The sequence below is a fragment of the Euphorbia lathyris genome, chromosome 3, assembly GCF_963576675.1.
Source record: "Euphorbia lathyris chromosome 3, ddEupLath1.1, whole genome shotgun sequence".
Taxonomy (NCBI): domain Eukaryota; kingdom Viridiplantae; phylum Streptophyta; class Magnoliopsida; order Malpighiales; family Euphorbiaceae; genus Euphorbia; species Euphorbia lathyris.
The window spans coordinates 65,598,253-65,618,266 of record NC_088912.1 but is presented as its reverse complement, the minus strand read 5'-3'; the positions used below and the strand labels follow the sequence as shown (position 1 = coordinate 65,618,266).

The window sequence follows — 20,014 nt, the reverse complement described above, 5'->3', positions numbered from 1 at the left end:
GATTATCCTTGTTGGGTTTATTCAACCTTCTAGTTTAGCTAGAGAAGCTGTAATCTTTGTGAGTTTACGATTAAAACTCTCAACCGACTTCAATCTACGTCATGAACCTTGATGACTATGTAATATTTAGTCATTCACTGTTAGATTTAAGCTTATTAGAATTATAAGGTGGAGATTCAAAACATCATAAAGCTTAGATTTAATAAGTTTACATCTAATGGTGAATGATCAAATTCATTTAATCATTAAACTCCATGCGAATATTCCTATCTAGCTCGATGCCTCAACGCTTACAAGCTTTTTGTTTGTTATTACAGTAGATATGAATAACTAATTAACCTATATATTAAGTTTAAGTTTAAGGAAAGAAAGACGCCCGTACATTTGGATTAGAGATTAAAATCATTTTCCCAAGAAAGGTGGCATGTGGTCTTGCTGTAATTTGAAAAATTAAACACACCGGTCAAACAAAGCCACAAAATTAAAATTAAAATAGAAAATATTAGCAGTTATCCGCGACTACAACTTTCAATTATTCCTTTATATATAAATCTCCAACTTGTTTAATAATCCATAGGTTCATAGTATTTATCTTACATTATTATTTATATACAAAAATCATTTTGAGACTTTCATAGGTAAGGCAATTACAGACTTTGAAAGTTCAACACAAGAAAATTCAATTCAACAACAGCCAATCATAGATTTTTCCATTTTCCACTTGTTCCTAGTACAAATACTTGTTTTCTTTCTTCTTCCCCATTCTGAAACGAGTCATTTCTTGACGAATAAACACTTTGAATTTTTTTGTTATCTTATATATCTCAATTGAAACCCAAAAAAACCGTTATAGTCCAACACAAATATCTGAATTTGATAAGTTGTTAAGTACAATGGAGGGTGGCGATCTTTACAGAGCTGGAAGCAGCTTACGGGGAAATAGCTTACGAGGAGGGAGCTTTTCGACGCGGAGAGGGAGTTTTTCTGTGTGGAGAGGAAATACTTCAGATGTATTTTCAGCATCTGGTAGAGATGAAGATGAAGATGATGAAGAAGCTCTTAAATGGGCTGCACTTGAGAAATTACCAACTTATGACCGTTTGAGGAAAGGGATTTTGATGAGTGCATCAAAGGGTGGTATTACTGAAATTGATGTTAATAATCTTGGACTTCAAGAAAGGAAAACTTTACTTGAGAGGTTACTTAGAACTGCTCAAGAGGATAATGAGATCTTTTTGTTGAAGCTCAAGAACCGTATTGATAGGTATTCTTCACTAAATTTTAACTTTTCATTTAGGGTCTCTTTGATTCAAGTTGCTACTAGCTGGTATTGTTTGGAGTGAAAAAAACAAAAAGAGAACCAGACAAACACATAGCTTTTGAATTATAATTTTTCTTGGCTGAACTCCAACTAAACATTCAAAATGAGAGAAGAAATCAGAGAAGAAATCAAAATTCCTTTTATTAAATCAGAGTTGATTTCACCAAATCAACGTTTAGGGACAAAATTTAAAATTCGTCTGTTACTGACATTCTGATTTGCTTTGCCTGCTGATGAAAAGTCCTTTTACTCGTCCCGTGAGTGTTTATGAAGAAAAGGGAATTTTAGTATAATGGTTATGTTGTTTATTGGTGTTGCAGAGTTGGTATTGATACGCCAACACTTGAAGTCCGATTTGAGCATCTAAATATTGAAGCAGAAGCATATGTAGGAAGTAGAGCTCTGCCTTCCTTCGTCAACTTCTGTATAAATATAGTAGAGGTGAGTAATAACTATTATGATAGCTAAAATAAAAATCAAATTTCAGTCATTTTAACTATTTGTGGTATCTTTTAATTTTGTAGGGTTCCTTGAATTATCTTCATATTATTCCAAATAGAAAGAGACTAGTGACAATCCTTAAGGATGTTAGTGGTGTCCTCAAACCATCAAGGTGAGATGAGATGACAATAATCTCTTAGGATTTTTTAAAATATTTTTGGTCCATTTGTGATAATCTAATTTGGTACTGCAGAATGACTTTACTTTTGGGTCCTCCAAGTTCTGGAAAGACCACGCTTTTGTTGGCACTGGCTGGAAAACTTGATCCTACTCTTAAGGTAGCGACTCAGAAGAATTTAGCAACTAGTGTTGATTTTTAATTTGATTTTTCTTGATGAGTTTCAATCTCTTGCAGTTCTCTGGTAATGTGACATATAATGGTCATGGGATGAATGAATTTATACCACAAAGAACAGCTGCTTATATAAGTCAAAATGACATTCATTTGGGAGAAATGACTGTAAGAGAAACTTTAGCCTTTTCTGCTAGATGCCAGGGGGTCGGAACCCAACACGGTTCGATTATTCTTTCTAACATCATCCAACATCTTAGTCTTGATGGTGTTGTATGGTCACTGAACTAGTAATTGTGTAATTTGCAGATTTATTAGCAGAGGTGTCTAGAAGAGAGAAAGCAGCCAATATTAAACCTGATCCCGATCTTGATGTTTTCATGAAGGTAATCTGTTCTGTTAAGAGGATTAAGAACTGATTAAAGAAGAATCTATGAGACTGATTGCGAATTAATTTTGCTTGATTATCACAGGCTGCAGCTACAGAAGGCCAGGAGACAAACGTGATCACAGACTATATTTTAAAGGTTCTATTCTCATTTATCTTAAAATCATAGAAGACCTTCCGGACCTCGAAATGAAATGTCTAATACCTTTTCTCTTGAATTCTCAGATTTTAGGACTGGATGTTTGTGCTGATACTTTGGTAGGAAATCAAATGATAAGGGGTATCTCAGGAGGACAAAGGAAGCGTGTTACAACAGGTATCAAAATCCATCTAAACTATATTCTATGCAATGCGTGTAAGAATTTGCCATTTAATTTATACCATTATCCTCTACTGTGGATGAAATTTGGGATGATTGAATTGAAGGTGAAATGCTGGTTGGACCGGCAAGAGCACTGTTTATGGATGAGATCTCAACTGGGTTGGACAGTTCAACAACTTACCAAATTGTGAACTCACTGAGGCAATCAATTCATATTCTAAATAGAACTGCTATCATCTCCCTCCTCCAGCCAGCTCCAGAGACCTATGACCTTTTTGATGATATTATTCTCTTATCCGACGGCCAGATCGTGTACCAAGGTCCTCGTGAACAAGTACTTGGTTTCTTCGAATATATGGGCTTCCGATGTCCAGAAAGAAAAGGTGTGGCTGACTTCTTACAGGAGGTAATGAATTGGTCGACAATGTTTGTCCATCTCTCTTCATTTTCACTAATAAAGGCTCAATGTTGCTTATTGACTTAACTTGTTCCAAAATATTTATATTTTGAGGAGCATTTGTGTGTTTGGACATTTTATCATCATTTTCACCCTACGGTTACATATGTAACTAAAGTTGAATGTAATGTTTAGACATGATGTATTTGTTGCAGGTAACTTCAAGGAAAGATCAAAAGCAGTATTGGGCACGTAGAGATCAGCCTTATACTTTTGTGACAGTACAGGAATTTGCTGAAGCTTTCGAATCATATGAAGTTGGGAGAAAAATCGAAGACGAGCTTTCAACCCCATTTGATAAGACCAAGAGCCACCCAGCAGCTTTGGCCACCACAAAATATGGAGTTAATAAGATGGAGCTTCTTAAAACTTGCATCTCAAGAGAGTTGCTGCTTATGAGGAGGAACTCATTTGTCTACATCTTTAAGCTCACTCAAGTATGGTTTATTGGTCCATCTTACTCATTTTTCCAGTTTTCCATTTTTGTTTTAAAACTGTTAGGAATTTTCTTAATCTGAGCACAGACAAATAAGAAAACAATGACCCTGTAATGTATAGATTTAAAAGTAGAATCATTGGATTCAAGAACAGTTGTCTACCTTTCAATTTTCTACTAAAATTAGAAAAAAACAAACCTAAGTTATCTTGTTTTTAACCTGATTTCAGCTGACAATCATGGCATTCATTTCAATGACGCTATTCTTGAGGACTGAGATGCACCGAGAAAGTATTATAGATGGAGGAATTTATATAGGTGCTTTGTTCGTCGGTTTAATCGTGGTCATGTTCAATGGTATGGCAGAGCTAACAATGACTGTTGCAAAGCTTCCCGTGTTTTACAAGCAAAGGGACCTCCAATTCTTTCCTGCTTGGGCATATTCTCTTCCGTCCTGGATTCTTAAAGTTCCCATTTCATTTGTTGAAGTTGGTGTTTGGACGTTCCTCACTTATCATGTCATTGGATTTGATCCTAATATTGCAAGGTACAAACAGAATAATCACAAGGCAATTAAGTTTCTCTGATTTTAATTGTTTACTAAAAGGGGGTCATCTCTCTGCAGGTTCTTGAAGCAGTATCTTCTGCTATTATTTGTTAACCAGATGGCGAATGCACTTTTTCGGTTTCTTGCAGCCGTTGGAAGGAACATGATTGTGGCTAACACATTTGGAGCATTTACACTAGTTACTCTTTTCGCATTGGGTGGTGTTGTCCTATCTAGAGGTATAAAATGAACAATTATTGTTCGATTAATTGTATTCTAGTTATCTTGATTACATCATTCAGAATTTTCATTTTTCAATTTTTCAGAGAATATAAAGAAATGGTGGATTTGGGGTTACTGGATTTCACCATTGATGTATGGACAGAATGCAATAGTAGTTAACGAGTTTCTTGGGGAAAAATGGAGTCATGTAAGTTTCTTGAACTTCTCAACATTTTTTCATATGTTTAGCTATCTCCGGAACCAAGCAGTATCTGAGTTTACTTGAAAACTTACAGATTCCTGCGGGCTCAACGGAATCACTAGGAATACAAGTACTGAAAAGTAGGGGTTTCTTCACAGAAGCATATTGGTATTGGATCGGGCTAGCCGCTATGGTTGGTTTCATGTTCCTATTCAACTTCTTTTATGCTCTAGCTCTCACTTATCTCAGCCGTAAGTGTCATTGATTACCTTCTTAATTTCTTGCTTTGGTAAATGAGAGAATATACTAATGTTGGACAAATTGGGCAGCTTTTGAGAAGCCTCAGGCTGTTATATCTGAAGATTCTCAAAGTAAAGAATCTATTGGCAAAAATAGAGGATCAATTCAGTTAAGCAACAAAGGAAGTAATCACAAATCAAGCACAGGTTGTTAATAAACTGAAGGATAATGCTTGATTTCATGTTTGAGTTCGAGTCTGGCTAAATTCTTACGGAGGATGGTTTTTTAAATTTCAATCCAACTGCAGGTAATGGAGATGAAATTGTGGAGGCAAACCACAACAGGAAGAAAGGAATGGTTCTTCCTTTCGAACCACATTCCATTGCCTTTGATGATGTTATGTACTCAGTTGACATGCCACAGGTATCCCAAGTTAGAAAACAGATGTGAAGTTTTTTACCTTATGACTCGAAACTAATAGAACTCATCTTTAAAAAATGAAATTTCCAGGAAATGATAAGTCGAGGAGTTGTTGAAGATAAATTGGTGCTTCTGAAGGGTGTGAGCGGTGCTTTCAGGCCAGGCGTTCTTACTGCTTTAATGGGTGTTAGTGGCGCAGGCAAAACCACCCTGATGGATGTCCTGGCTGGTAGAAAAACTGGTGGATACGTTGAGGGGAACATAACAATTTCTGGGTATCCAAAGAAGCAAGAAACTTTTGCTAGAATTTCAGGTTATTGTGAGCAAAATGACATCCACTCTCCACATGTTACAGTCTATGAATCTTTGGTCTACTCAGCTTGGCTTCGTCTTCCTGCTGGGGTTGACTCTGACACCAGAAAGGTAGGCTTCTGATTCTAGTTGCAAGTTTCTACTTTCTTTTTATCAGGAATAGGGTCAAAATTGGAATCCTGTACTCAAAAAGTTGATTTGTAACCTAAAAAATGCATGTGGCAGATGTTTGTTGATGAAGTGATGGAGCTTGTGGAACTGACTCCAATTAGACAAGCATTAGTTGGTTTGCCAGGAGTGAATGGTCTTTCTACCGAACAAAGAAAGCGATTAACCATAGCAGTTGAGCTGGTGGCGAACCCCTCTATAATATTTATGGATGAGCCAACTTCAGGGCTAGATGCAAGAGCTGCTGCAATTGTAATGAGAGCAGTTAGGAACACTGTGGATACAGGAAGAACTGTTGTATGCACCATTCATCAGCCAAGTATTGATATATTTGAGGCTTTTGATGAGGTAAGAATATGTCGTATATTACAACAATATTATTGCTTTATTCTAACGTTTCTAAGCTTCAGATGTTATTCTGACGTGTTTTAATGATCATTGTATTGCAGCTCTTCCTGATGAAGAGAGGAGGAGAGGAGATATACGTCGGGCCATTGGGTCGCCATTCCTGTCATCTAATTAAATATTTTGAGGTATCACTACAGAAATGGAAACAATCCCACACAAAGTTTCTTTCAAAGTCTTAGGAAGTTCTTCTCTCATATTACACTCATTCTAATTCACTTACCTTTTTGTCTCCTTTGAAGGGAATTCAAGGGGTAAATAAAATTAAAGACGGTCATAACCCTGCAACTTGGATGCTAGAAGTTAGCAGTTCTGCACAAGAAGTAACTCTGGATGTCGATTTTGCTGACATTTACAGGAATTCAGAGCTCTACAGGTTTTTTTTTTTTTGGACTGAAAAACCATGTAATCAAGTAGGAATTTAGTCTTATACTAGTTGATTTATGTGGTTTCAGGAGAAACAAAGCAATGATTCAGGATCTAAAAACACCTACTCCAGGTTCAAAGGATCTCTATTTCCCTGAGAAGTACTCGCAGTCATTTTTCACCCAATGTAGAGCTTGTTTATGGAAGCAACGGTTATCATACTGGCGGAATCCACCATATACTGCCGTAAGATTTTTGTTCACCACAGTTATAGCTGTGATGTTTGGGACGATGTTCTGGGATCTAGGCTCCAAAACGTAAGCACTAAAAAAGTTGAAAATTTATGAAAAATGGTAAATTTTCAACATTCTCATCATATTATGGTATATTTGAGTGCAGGTCGAAGCAACAAGATATCTTTAATTCTTCAGGATCAATGTATGCAGCAGTTCTCTTCCTTGGTGTGCAAAATGCAGCCTCTGTGCAGCCAGTTGTTGCAGTTGAAAGAACTGTCTTCTATAGAGAAAGAGCTGCTAGAATGTATTCGGCAATGCCCTATGCATACGCGCAGGTAATATAATAACCTTCAGAGGATCAATGACAAAAAAAAGAAAGTGAATTGATCCGATAATCCAAGTAGATTATTTTAAGAATATGAAAAGATGATTAATGTTTAACAAAGTTGTACGATTGATTGTTACAGGTGCTGGTTGAGGTTCCATACATATTGTCACAAGCTGTAGTGTATAGCCTAATCACATATTCGATGATTTCATTTGAGTGGACAGTTGCAAAGTTCTTTTGGTATCTCTTCTTCATGTTCTTCACGTTGTCCTACTTCACATTTTACGGAATGATGATGGTGGCCTTGACACCTAATCACCATATAGCATCCATAGCTGCAGCAGCATTTTACGGGATATGGAATCTGTTTTCAGGTTTCATTGTCCCAAGAACTGTAAGTGTTTTGTTGATTCTTTTAAGCTAGGTGTATACTTTTGTGTAGTTTGGACTAATAGTGTCTGTGTCTGTGTCTGAAACACAGAGGATGCCTCTTTGGTGGAGATGGTACTACTGGGTATGCCCACTTTCATGGACATTGTACGGACTCATTGCATCTCAGTATGGAGATATGAAGGATCAACTTGAAAGTGGAGTAACAATTCAACAGTTTGTGAATGATTATTATGGTTTCGAACATGACTTTATTGATGTAGTAGCTGTTATGGTAGTTGGATTTACCATCCTCTTTGCAGTTATATTTGCTCTTGCCATTAGATCCTTAAATTTCCAAAAAAGATAGTGATTTTTTTCTAGGATAGAGATTTTTGTCTGTTTATACCTAATTCTTTTTTTTTTTTTGTCCTGTATAATATCAATTGAAAGTACAACGAATGTAAGTATGAAAATATAAATTAATAATGTGTTTCCTGTCCTATTTCTGCTACTCTGTTCAACTATCAATAATTGTGATTTGATTTTTTTTAATCAATTGTTGAAGTTAGTTTGTTAATCAGAAAAGTTTAGCTTAACCATTGAAAATTAGCTGTCAACCACACGGTTACAAGTTGGTTATTGTTGGAAATGTGCCTTAGTTTTTTTATTAACAGATAATGTTTTATTTAATTATTTGAATTCAGGAGAAGTTATTCAGTTATAGCTTATGTTTAGGAGCAGTTATGGAAGTCAGTTGTAACTGATGTCTGTATTTCTGTATAAATTTCCTGAAGTTCAATAGAAATATATGTTGGTTCCAAACTCTTAAATATTAAATACTACAAATTGGTATCAGAGCATATTATCTTGAGGGATCTGTGAGAATGGAAGCAGATGCAGTATCTTTTAATCAGGTTGCTGCACCAGTTTTTGATGGCCAGAATTATCAAGCATGGGCTATTAAACTGAAGGTTTATCTTGAAGCATTGGATCTTTGGGAGGCTGTAGAAGAAGATTATGAAGTTGCTCCGCTTCCACTAAATCCAACAATGGCACAGATAAAGAATCACAAGGAGAGAAAGACAAGGAAGTCAAAAGCTAAAGCCTGTCTTTTTTCTTCTGTTTCCAACACCATATTTACTAGAATTATGAGTCTGGAATCAGCAAAAGAAATATGGGACTACATCAAGAAGGAGTATCAGGGAAATGAAAGAACCAAGAACATGCAGGTACTCAATTTGATTAGAGAATTTGAGATGCTGAAGATGAGGGAGTCAGAAACAATTAAAGACTATTCTGACAAGTTGTTGGGCATTGTCAACAAAGTCAGGCTGCTTGGTAAGGAGTTCTCTGATGAGAGAATTGTCCAAAAAATCCTTGTTACTTTGCCTGAAAAATATGAGTCTAAGATTTATTCTTTGGAGGAGTCTAAAGATCTGTCAAACATATCTTTGGCAGAATTAGTAAATGCTTTACAGGCTCAAGAGCAAAGGAGAATGATGAGAAAAGAAGAAATGGTAGAGGGTGCTTTCAAGGCCAAAACTGAAAGTTCAGGAGGTAGCAAAGACAAAAATTACAAGGAGAAGAAGAAGAACAAGTTCAGCAGTGACAACAAAAATGATGTGACCACACCTTGCCCACATTGCAAGAAGATGAATCATATGGCAAAAAGATGTTGGTGGCGGCCTGACATCAAGTGCAGAAAATGTGGTAATATGGGCCACATGGAAAAGGTTTGCAGATCACAACAAACTGAAGCCGCAAAAGTTACAGAAGAACAAGATGAAGAGCAACTCTTTGTGGCAACGTGTTTTGCAATTAACAACAGCTCCAGTGATGCGTGGTTGATAGATAGTGGTTGCACAAATCACATGACCAACGATCAAACTCTTTTCACAGAAATAGATAAAACTCTCATTTCTAAAGTCAAAATTGGAAATGGTGAGTTTATCTCAGTGAAAGGAAAAGGAACAGTGGCCATTGAAAGCTTAGCAGGTGTAAAACATATTACTGATGTTTTATACGTGCATGACATTGATCAAAACTTGCTTAGTGTTGGACAGCTTGTTGAAAAGGGCTTCAAAGTTACTTTTGAAGACAAGTGGTGCTTCATCAAGGATACAAGGGGAAAAGATGTGTTTAAAGTGAAGATGAAAGCCAAAAGTTTTGTCTTGAATTTGATGGAGGATGAGCAAGCAACACCAGCAAGTCATGTTAGCAATGAAGATTTGTGGCACAAACGACTTGGGCATTTTCATCATGCTGGACTTTTTATATATGCTGAAAAATAATTGTGTGAAGGGTGTACCATTGTTAAAGAGCGAACCAGCAGATTGTGTGGCTTGTCAATACGGGAAGCAAGTTAGAAAATCATTTCCTCATTCCAGTTGGAGAGCATCACACAAACTTCATCTTGTTCACACTGATGTTGGAGGACCTCTAGCAACTCCATCCTTAAACGGTAGCAAATACTACATTGTCTTTATAGATGATTTTACCCGTTTTTGCTGGATTTATTTTCTCAAATCCAAAGCTGAGGTTGCTAATGTATTTTGGAAGTTTAAAGCTTGGGTGGAGAATCAAAGTAATTGCAGGTTGCGCACAATCAGATCAGACAATGGAAAGGAATTCACAAATAAAACTTTTGATAAGTTTTGTGAGGAAGCAGGAATTGAGCATCAACTTACAACACCTTACACACCACAACAGAACGGTGTAAGTGAGAGAAAGAATCGGAGTGTCATGGAGATGGCTAGATGCATGCTTCATGAAAAGGAATTGCCAAAAAGTCTTTGGGCGGAAGCAGCGAGTACTGCAGTTTTTCTACTAAACAGGCTGCCCACTAGAGCTGTGCAAGGAAAAACACCATTTGAGGCTTGGTTTGGTTATAAACCATGCTTTCAAAATCTGAAAATTTTTTGTTGTCTCTCTTTTTCTTATGTGCCACAGGTGAAGCGAGACAAACTTGATAAGAAGGTAGAACCAGGCATTTTTATTGGCTATAGCAGCACTTCAAAAGCTTACAGAATTTTCCAACCACAAAATGGGAAAATTATTGTGAGCCGAGATGTCAAGTTCATGGAAGATAAACAATGGAGTTGGGAGGAGTCACTTGAAAGGCAATCTCCAACAAATTTGCAGATTCTTGATGAAAAGATCGATGATGTTCCTGTTCGTGGCACAAGATCTCTATCTGATATCTATGAAAGAAGTAATGTTGCTGTTTTTGAACCTTCGGAATTTAAAGAAGCCGAGAAGGATGACAAATGGATAGAAGCCATGAAAGAGGAGCTTCGCATGATTGAGAAGAATGACACTTGGGAGCTAGTTGACTTGCCTCAAAATAGAAAGAAAATTGGAGTTAAATGGGTTTTTAGAACCAAACTCAATGCAGATGGTTCTGTCAACAAACACAAAGCGAGGCTAGTTGTTAAAGGGTACAGTCAAGTTTTTGGTGTGGATTTTTCAGAAACTTTCGCTCCTGTTGCACGCTTGGACACCATCAGAATGTTATTGGCATTGGCTGCACAAAATGGGTGGAAGCTTTACCAATTGGATGTTAAATCAGCCTTTCTAAATGGCTATCTTCGTGAAGAAATTTTTGTTGAGCAGCCAGAAGGTTTTGTAGTCAAAGGACAGGAGGAGAAAGTTTACAAATTAAAAAAGGCATTGTATGGCCTTAAGCAGGCTCCTAGAGCATGGTACAGCAGAATTAATGAGTATGTGCAGAGTCTTGGATTTGTTAAAAGTCCAAGTGAAGCCACTTTATATGTAAAAAAATCAGATGCTAACTTAATCATAGTGTCTATTTATGTGGATGATCTGCTTGTTACAGGAAACAATGAGGAGCTTGTGAATGAATTCAAAGCAGACATGTTGAAAGTTTTTGAGATGACAGATCTTGGTTTCCTTTCTTACTTTCTTGGTATGGAAGTGAAACAAGGTCATGATGAAGTCTTTATATGCCAAAGGAAGTTTGCAAAAGAAATTCTGAAGAAATTCCATATGGCGGATTGCAAAGAAATTCGCTCACCAATGAATCAAAAAGAAAAGTTAAGAAAAGAAGATGGAGCTGAGAAAGTAGATGAAGGACTGTACAGGAGTTTGATTGGTTGCTTGATGTATCTCACAGCCACAAGACCAGACATAATGTTTGCAGTAAGTTTGTTGTCCAGGTTTATGCATTGTGCTAGTAAAATTCATTTTGTTGCTGCTAAGCGTATTTTGAGATATGTCAAAGGCACGACAGATTATGGTATTAAATATTCTTGCTGCAATAATTTCCAACTCCAAGGCAGTCATGATTTTCAGCTCCGAGGATTTTCTGATAGTGATTGGGCTGGTTCAGTTGATGATATGAGAAGCACAACTGGTTTCTGTTTCAGTTTCGGCTCAGGTGTTTTCTCTTGGAGTTCAAAAAAACAAAGTGTGGTTGCTCAAAGTACAGCAGAGGCTGAATTTATTGCAGCAAATACTACTGTGAATCAAGCAATTTGGATCAGAAAAATACTTGCAGATTTAGACATGAAGCAGTTTCAGCCAACAGAGATATTTGTAGACAATCAAGCAGCTATTGCAATCTCTAAAGATCCCATTTTCCATGGAAAAACAAAACACTTCAATATCAAACTCTATCACTTGAGAGAAAAGCAGAAAGATGGTGAAGTCAAGCTGATTTATTGCAAAACAGAGGAGCAGATTGCAGATGTGCTGACCAAAGCTCTTCCAAAAGGAAGATTTGAATATTTGAGAAACAAGTTGGGTGTTTGTAAATACTAAGGCAAGGAGGAGTTTGTTGGAAATGTGCCTTAGTTTTTTTATTAACAGATAATGTTTTATTTAATTATTTGAATTCAGGAGAAGTTATTCAGTTATAGCTTATGTTTAGGAGCAGTTATGGAAGTCAGTTGTAACTGATGTCTGTATTTCTGTATAAATTTCCTGAAGTTCAATAGAAATATATGTTGGTTCCAAACTCTTAAATATTAAATACTACAGTTATCAATTAGTTGAGTCTATAACTATATATGTTAGCAACCAGTACATTCAGCTCACTATAAAAGACTGTTTGATTATTGTAAAACTTCTTAATCTGTTTTACTGTACATTGTAATTTAGATTCTTCTCGATTTCAATAAAGCATTTTTCTCTTCACTTGATCTTCTCAACATGGTATCAGAGCTTCCACACAAAGATCAATGGTGAAATTCAACAATAAATTTTAAGTACTCGAATCCGAAAGTGAAGAAGACGAAGTAATCTTTCACAGCACCGGCAATCCTAAACAAGTTTCAGAGATGGCGAATCAAGATACATCTTATCTCGATCTTGAGAAATCAGATTATCTAGGGGTTTCTTTTGTAAGTAATCGTTTAACAACCACAAATTATCTTTCTTAGTTAAGAGTAGTGAAGATTGGTTTAGCAGCAACGGATAAACTTGATTTTATTCTTAAAGGTCATGTTCAACCGGATGTGACATCCCCAATTTACAAGAAGTGGAAGAAATGCATGGCTCTGGCTTCGATTTCTAAAGATCTTGGAGAGTCACTTTTCTATGTTAAGACTGCAAAAGCATTATGGATTGAGTTAGAGCAGCGATTTGGCCAAGTCCTTTAGTCTATCAATTGAAAAAGGATCTTGCAAATCTCACGCAGTTAGTCTATACTATATAATTAGGGAATGTCCTGCAGTGATTCGGGCTACCTTCGAGGATTCTTGTGGCTCGTCGTTCTCGTCCCTGTGCGGGAAGCGGTCCCTGTGAACACTCCGACGATCAAGACAATTAGATGTTCGAGAAGTCTACTAAAGGAAATATTCGAAGAGCTTAGGGGTTACCCGATTTGGTAGTGAGTATGAGACTGTCTTTACCTTCCCTATGTTGGGGATATTTATAGTGATCTGAGATGGCTTTATGGGCCTTACTTCTTGGGCCTTTGAGATGGCTTTATGGGCCTTACTTCTTGGGCCTTTGGGCCTTGTGATATTTCGAATCAAGTAGTCCCCCCCGCGAACAGGTATGGCGAGCATTTCATGCGAGGAAGAGGGACTAGATAAACGGAAGCAGAGGAAAGTGGTTCGTTCGGAATTTGAAGAGATACCTCAATTTTCACGCCTGTGCTTTAAGAGTTGCTGTTGTAGCATTAAATGCAACATTTACTTCCTTTTGTACGCGCCGCCAGATGTCTTGGGGGGAGTGCTTTGCCGGCTTCTTTACTTTAAGCCCTAGTATAAATATTGGAGAATTGATTTCTTTTCATCTTTTGTTTGTGATTTTTCTGGGGGACTCGTCTCTTGCAACTGGAACTCTATCTTTGCGAAAGTTGGGCCACCGTTTCGACCGTCTGTTAAGTTGAGGGTGTCCGGTTGGTTGTCGCTTCTCGTGCTGTCTGGGGAGAGCTCTTTTCTGGTCATTTCATCCCTTGATTTTTTCTCGAAGGTCAGTCACACCTTCCTATTTCTGCTTTTGTTTTGCTATTTCCTTTGGGGAGAGGGAGTATGTCAGAAGGTTCTTCTCGGGGAGCCTTCAGACGATTGCCGCCTGTTACTCCGGGTGATTTCACGCTTCATGATGCATCACGGACCCACTCCTCGAAGCGGAAAAGGCGGCTAAAATTGGAAGGGGAAAGTAGTTCCCCCGTTGTAAAGGCAAAGAAAAAGAAAACGGTCGTTCTGAGGCCCGTACCGAGTACGGAAAGACCTATTGGTGGCGTGCGTCCTGGTGTTCTTGAGGTTGTGGTGGTTGTGCCAGACGGTCTGATAACGCCAACGCGGCATTTGGGTACCTTATACGAAGAGATGAGGGCCAAGTTATGGACGAGGCAAGCGGGTGCCGCGGGGACTGATGGTAGGCGCTTTGAGCGAGCGAAGCGTCCGAGGAGGCCAGAGTCGTTCGCTGTCGAGGACGTCCACAATATTATTGTGTCCGCAGACTTGGCCTCGATCTTCGCAGTATATCGAATAGGTCAGCCGTACGAATTGGCTGCATTAGACAAGGATGATCGCGCTCATCATGCTGGTGGGGCTAATGAACTGATGGTTTACGAGGAGCAGTTTGAATCGGGTATGCGGCTCCCCCTTCTTCCTTTCTTCGTGGAGGTCCTGAAGGAATATGACCTTTGTCCTAGTCAAATTCACCCAAATGGATGGCGGATGATGGTCGGGTTTTACTCCTTGTGTCGGTCAGCAAGATTTCGAGCGACTGGTCTTGTATTCCGCCAGTTCTTCCGGCCGAATAAAGGACCGAGATCACAACATGTCACCTTCTCCCGCCAAAAATTTAAAGTCATTGGGGGGCTCAGAGACAAAGTAAACGAGTTTAGGCATCGGTTCTTGCTTGTTCGAAAACTGGACGGGGATTTTCCATTTCGAGTGGTTTGGAATGATGACCCCATGGATTCTGGTCGGTGGTTGAGGCCGCGGAAGATGCTGAAATTAGAAATTCAGTTGGTGGAGTACCTAAAGGAATTGCCGGTGGGAAAAGATCAGAAGCAGGATGTGGACGAACTTATCGGGCACTTTCTTGCTTCTGGTTATTATATTTGGAATCAGTGGCGGATGGCTCAACTGCGGGGATGGGTAGCGTCGGACTTTGAGAAGTGGAAGAGAGGGTACAACTTCTCAGCCGGCGAGCTTGCCGAACTGGAGGTGATAACTGTGAACATTGCTGTAGTAGGTGAGGCGTGTGAGGGGTCTAGTCGTGATAGTGATTTTGTTCTTGGTTTGAAATTATGTTAAGTCCTTGATCTTTTCGCTGTATTTGCAGGTGTTGGGAATTCTCGGGTTAGCATGGATTTTGATCCGGATGAGTTCGGTGTCGGTATCAAGAATACTGAGGAAGCTTTTGCTGGTGCTTCGGCCTCCCTGGCTTTATTTTCATCTCTCGAGGATGCGAATCAGGTGATTCAAAGTATGGGTGGGGTACTCTCCGCAGCTGATGATGGTGATATGGCTATAGAGGTCCCCGAGGGGCTTCCTGTGAAAGAAAACGAGCTGGTCAAGGTGGGAGAGCAGCTCGAGGTCGTGCTTGATGACAGTTTGGTGGATGAGGGTCAGATTGAGGCTGCGTTGTCTCGGAAGAGAAAGTTGAGCAAGGGGAAAGGAGTAATGGGGAGCGAAAAGGAAGGGTTGGTTGCGGATGACGGTGCTGGTGGTGCTAGCGAGAGCTCGAAGCGAACACGTGCCGAGGAGGAGGCCGAATTGATGGCAGACCTGGTCGACAGGGTGGGCGACCATCCGGAGATGGTGAAGAGGATGGACGTGAAGCTGGCTAAGTTTCACGAGTTCGTCATGGGCTTGTCGGTGCACACCGATATGATGTCGTCGGACTTACCGCGAGCGATGGCCTGTGTTGCCCGGGTGCCTGGGGAGGCATTTCGGATGGATGGGGTATCGAAGATGAACTTGGGGATAGAGACTTTGTCGGCGCTTGGTGTGGTAAGTTTCCTTTCCTATGTTATGTTTTATTCAAAGGCTAGAGTCTCACTGTGTTGCTTGTTTTGCAGGCCACCGCCAATGCTAATATGGTGTTCGATATGTGTGTAAATGATGAAAAAGTGTTTTGGGAGATGGAGCAGGGTCTGCGAGGTGCTGTGGATGAGCTAGAGACGGTAAAAGCGAAGTTGGCTAGTGCTGGAGAGTTGCTCGAGCATCGTGAAGCCAAGATTTCCAGCCTATTCGGCCAGCTGGCGGAGGAAAAGAAGAACAATGCCGAGCTGCTGCAGGCGTTTTCGCGCGATGCCAAAGAGCTGTGCCACCGTAAGCTGTTGTTGAGGTTGGCCATGCTCTGGACTCGCTGCCTCAAAGAGAATTTGGCGGATAAGACCCGTCAGCTTGCTACGTCAGCCGAGGAGAAGATAGGCGCTCAAACGGAGAACGAGAGACTTCATCGGGAACTTGAGTCGGCGCGGAAAGAGGTGGCTGATCTTCGTGCCTTTGCCAGGCAGCGCGAAGAGAAACTTGTCAAGATGGACCAGATGATGCTGATTGCTGCCGCTCATACTGCTGGATATGCGATTCCTCCCGAGGTGATATTCTCGCCGGATGTCTTCGACAAAGAGGCCCAGGCCAAAGCTGTTGAATTTTGTGGGCGCTTCAAGAAAAAATAAACAAAGATAGTTGATCCTTTTATTGTTTTCCTTTTGTAATGATGTAATTGTACTCTTTTGGATCTTGGAAGATCTTTTTGAATTCTATCATTACATTTCTGTAATTGATCTGATGTTTACTTTCATTGAACTGTCTTTCATGTCTTGTCTTCCTGGGCTATAAATGGGAGCCGAATTTGCGTTTAATTTGGGGTGCTTGTCTCTGCTGGGATTGAGTCTTGGATTTTGTGACTTATCCTTCTTTCCTCATGTCTCTTCGGGATATCGTCGATCCTGCCAGAGTGCTTGAAGTGCAAAAGGCGATATCGGCGATGCCACACCCCTATGTGTACTATCCGCCGGATGAGGATCATGATATGGAGCAGAAAGCCCGATATGCTTCCCCGGTGTGGATGAAGCGAGGTGCTAACTCGTAAAAAAAGAACTATGGAGAGTGAGAGTTCTGCGCCCTATACTGGGTCGGTGACGGATTCCTACGAAGTGGCTGTTAGTGCGTTCTCTTCGACTGAGAAGAAGATTTGGTCGCAAGATGGTATTGGCTTCTTTAACCCTGATGAGACGGTTGCTCCTGTGTTGAATCCTCATCATTCCTGGATTAAGAGGCTCCTTGCCGATGAGTTGGAGAGGGTAATCAACCTTCCTCTCGAAACGGAGTATCGACGAGTGGGACGCCATGCTTCACCGTTTCGCCCGTATGGCCCGACGTTTGTCGATCCTCTGAAGCCTCGAAGCGTAGTTTTTCTTGAGTTTACCAGGCAAGGTTACCTCGGGCCCGTTCCGGCGAACCCAAATCACCGCGTGACTCATGTTGGTAAGGCGTGTTTGTACCACAGGCAAAACGGTCATAACACTGATGAATGTGTGGATTGGCGAGCAGTGCATCAGGACTTGATGGATGATGAGGCTATCCCTAATTCTAATCGTTTCAATGTGCAGCCTTAGTGAACGTTTGTTAAATTTCTGTATTTGCGTAAGTGCCTTTGACCTATGTGTAATGTATCACCCTTTTTTTAATGAGCTTTATAATGCTTTTGTCGTTTTGCAAAATCTGTATTCTGGTTAATGGTTTATATCATCGAGGGAATTATTGAGGTGTTCGAGATGCTCGAGAAACCTTGAACAACATTCGGCGTTCGAGAGCGATGACCTCATCGAGTAGCTCGTGTTTTGGTTCAATCGGTAAAAACATGGGGTTGTTAACGCGATTGTTTAAGAGGCGTTCGAGATGCTTGAGAAGCCTCGGAATAACATTCGGTGTTATTGAGTGAGGACCTCATCGGGTAGCTCGTGGTTTGGTCAATCGATAACAACATGGGGTTGTTGATGCGATTGGTAATAGGCGTTCGAGATGCTCGAGAAGCCTTCGAACAACATTTGGTGTTATTGGGCGAGGACCTCATCGGGTAGCTCGCGGTTCGGTCAATCGGTAACAACATGGGGTTGTTGATGCGATTGGTAAGAGGCATTCGAGATGCTCGAGAAGCCTTGGAATAACATTTGATGTTATTGAGCGAGGACCTCATCGGGTAGCTCGCGGTTTGTTCAATTGAAAACAACATGGGGTTGTTGATGCGATTGGTAAGAGGTGTTCGAGATGCTCGAGAAGCCTTGGAATAACATTTGGTGTTATTGGGCGAGGACCTCATCGGGTAGCTCGCGGTTTGTTCAATCAGAAACAACATGGGGTTGTTGATGCGATTGGTAATAGGCGTTCGAGATGCTCGAGAAGCCTTGGAATAACATTTGGTGTTATTGGGCGAGGACCTCATCGGGTAGCTCGCGGTTTGTTCAATCGGAAACAACATGGGGTTGTCATTAATAAACAATCGATTTGATTTATCACTGATAGGTTACATGAGCTATTGATAATATTTCTTCAATGTTTGGACGTTCCAACTGTTGTCGAAAACCGTCCTATCTAAAGAGGCGATTCTGTAGGCCCCGTTGTGTAGGACCGTGTCAACCTTGTAAGGCCCTTCCCATGTTTTCCCTAGCTTTCCCTTGGCGAGCGGGGATTGAGCGGCAGCCGCATCCCGGAGCATAAGGTCCCTTATTTGGAATGTGCAGGGACATACTCGTTTGTTATGATATCATGCCAAGCTTTGCTTATGGGCTGTGATGTGGAGCAGGGCATTCAGGCGTTCCTCCTCTAGTCGCTCACCGGCTTCAGTGAGTTCCTCGTCGTTACTGGCCTGCTCGTAAGTAATTCGGCGAGGAGATCGAAGGATGACTTCGGAGGGCGCTATTGCTTCCGCTCCATAGGTTAGGAAGAAAGGAGTTCGTCCCGTGCCGGAGTGCGGGGTTGTGCGATATGACCATAACACTGCTGGGATGTGGTCGGGCCATGCTTGTCCTTTATCAAAAAGGCATGCTTTTATTCCTCGCAGGATCGTTCAGTTGCTTACTTCAGTGAGTCCGTTACTCTAAGGGTGTGCCACTGACGTGTAGCGACCCCTGATGCCCCATTCGGAGCAAAACTCGCGGAATTGAACGCAGTCAAACTATCGTCCGTTATCTGCAATGTTTTGAAAATCGGACCGGACCGGCCGGTCGAACCGGTCGAACCGTGAACCAGTCAATCATCCGGTCCGGTTTCACCTACACTGGTTTAAAGATATCAAACCGCATCAAACCGGGGTTGAACCGCGAACCGGTGAACCGGATTAACCCCGGTTTTTTGCCATTTTTTGAATTTAAAGAATTACTGAATTAAATAAAAATTATACAAAGAAATAAACTTAACAGCCTCGTTTTCTTTTAGGCTGCACTGCATTCTTCCATTTTCCCAAAACTTCAAATAAAAGAAAGAACCCTAATTTTTCTTTTTCTTCTCCCACAGCTGATTCCCCATCCTTGCTAATTCAAATTTATTTTCTTTTCAAGTCCTAATTTTTGAACCTCCTGCGTTCCATGGTAGAGGCTCTCAACTCGCCGATTACGTCAATCTGATCACCCAGGCTTCTATCGTCTATCAGAAGGTATGCTATTCAATTTTTTTTTTTGCAATGAATTGATCATATTCCATTTATTTTATTCAGTTTAAGTAATTAGTTTTTACAATTAAAGAAGTGAGCTTTAGTTTGTTCTGTGGTTCAGTTGTAATATGCAGATTATCTTCTTCTTCCTTGTAGGTTCAACGAATTTGGTACTTTGAAACCAAAATTGGAGTGAGTGAGAGATTGAACTTTTCTATACTTAGTTATTTGTTGTTTGTACTTGGTATATGTTATATATATATATATTATCTGTTTCTATCATATTAATTAATGAATCCTTCAAACTCTAAATGAGCTGTTCTTTTCTTAGTTCTTTCCTGCACTTTTTTTCCCCAACTCTCCAGAATATTTTCGATTATTGTTTTTAATATATGGTA

At 40.1% G+C, this 20,014-nt stretch overlaps 1 protein-coding gene across 1 annotated transcript; it reads left to right on the top strand.

The window, feature by feature from the left end:
* Positions 1-635: 635 nt before the first annotated feature.
* LOC136224915 (pleiotropic drug resistance protein 1-like) lies at positions 636-8,037 on the top strand. The gene is made up of 24 exons (XM_066013344.1): positions 636-1,264; positions 1,642-1,762; positions 1,846-1,934; positions 2,016-2,100; positions 2,178-2,337; positions 2,424-2,500; positions 2,588-2,641; positions 2,728-2,818; positions 2,929-3,230; positions 3,437-3,718; positions 3,948-4,264; positions 4,343-4,503; positions 4,591-4,694; positions 4,783-4,939; positions 5,018-5,134; positions 5,236-5,351; positions 5,439-5,771; positions 5,886-6,176; positions 6,278-6,361; positions 6,476-6,609; positions 6,689-6,916; positions 6,999-7,170; positions 7,303-7,557; positions 7,645-8,037. The coding sequence occupies exons 1-24, from the start codon at positions 894-896 to the stop codon at positions 7,900-7,902; spliced, it is 4,359 nt and encodes a 1,452-aa protein (XP_065869416.1). The 5' UTR covers positions 636-893; the 3' UTR covers positions 7,903-8,037.
* The last annotated feature ends 11,977 nt before the right edge of the window (positions 8,038-20,014 follow it).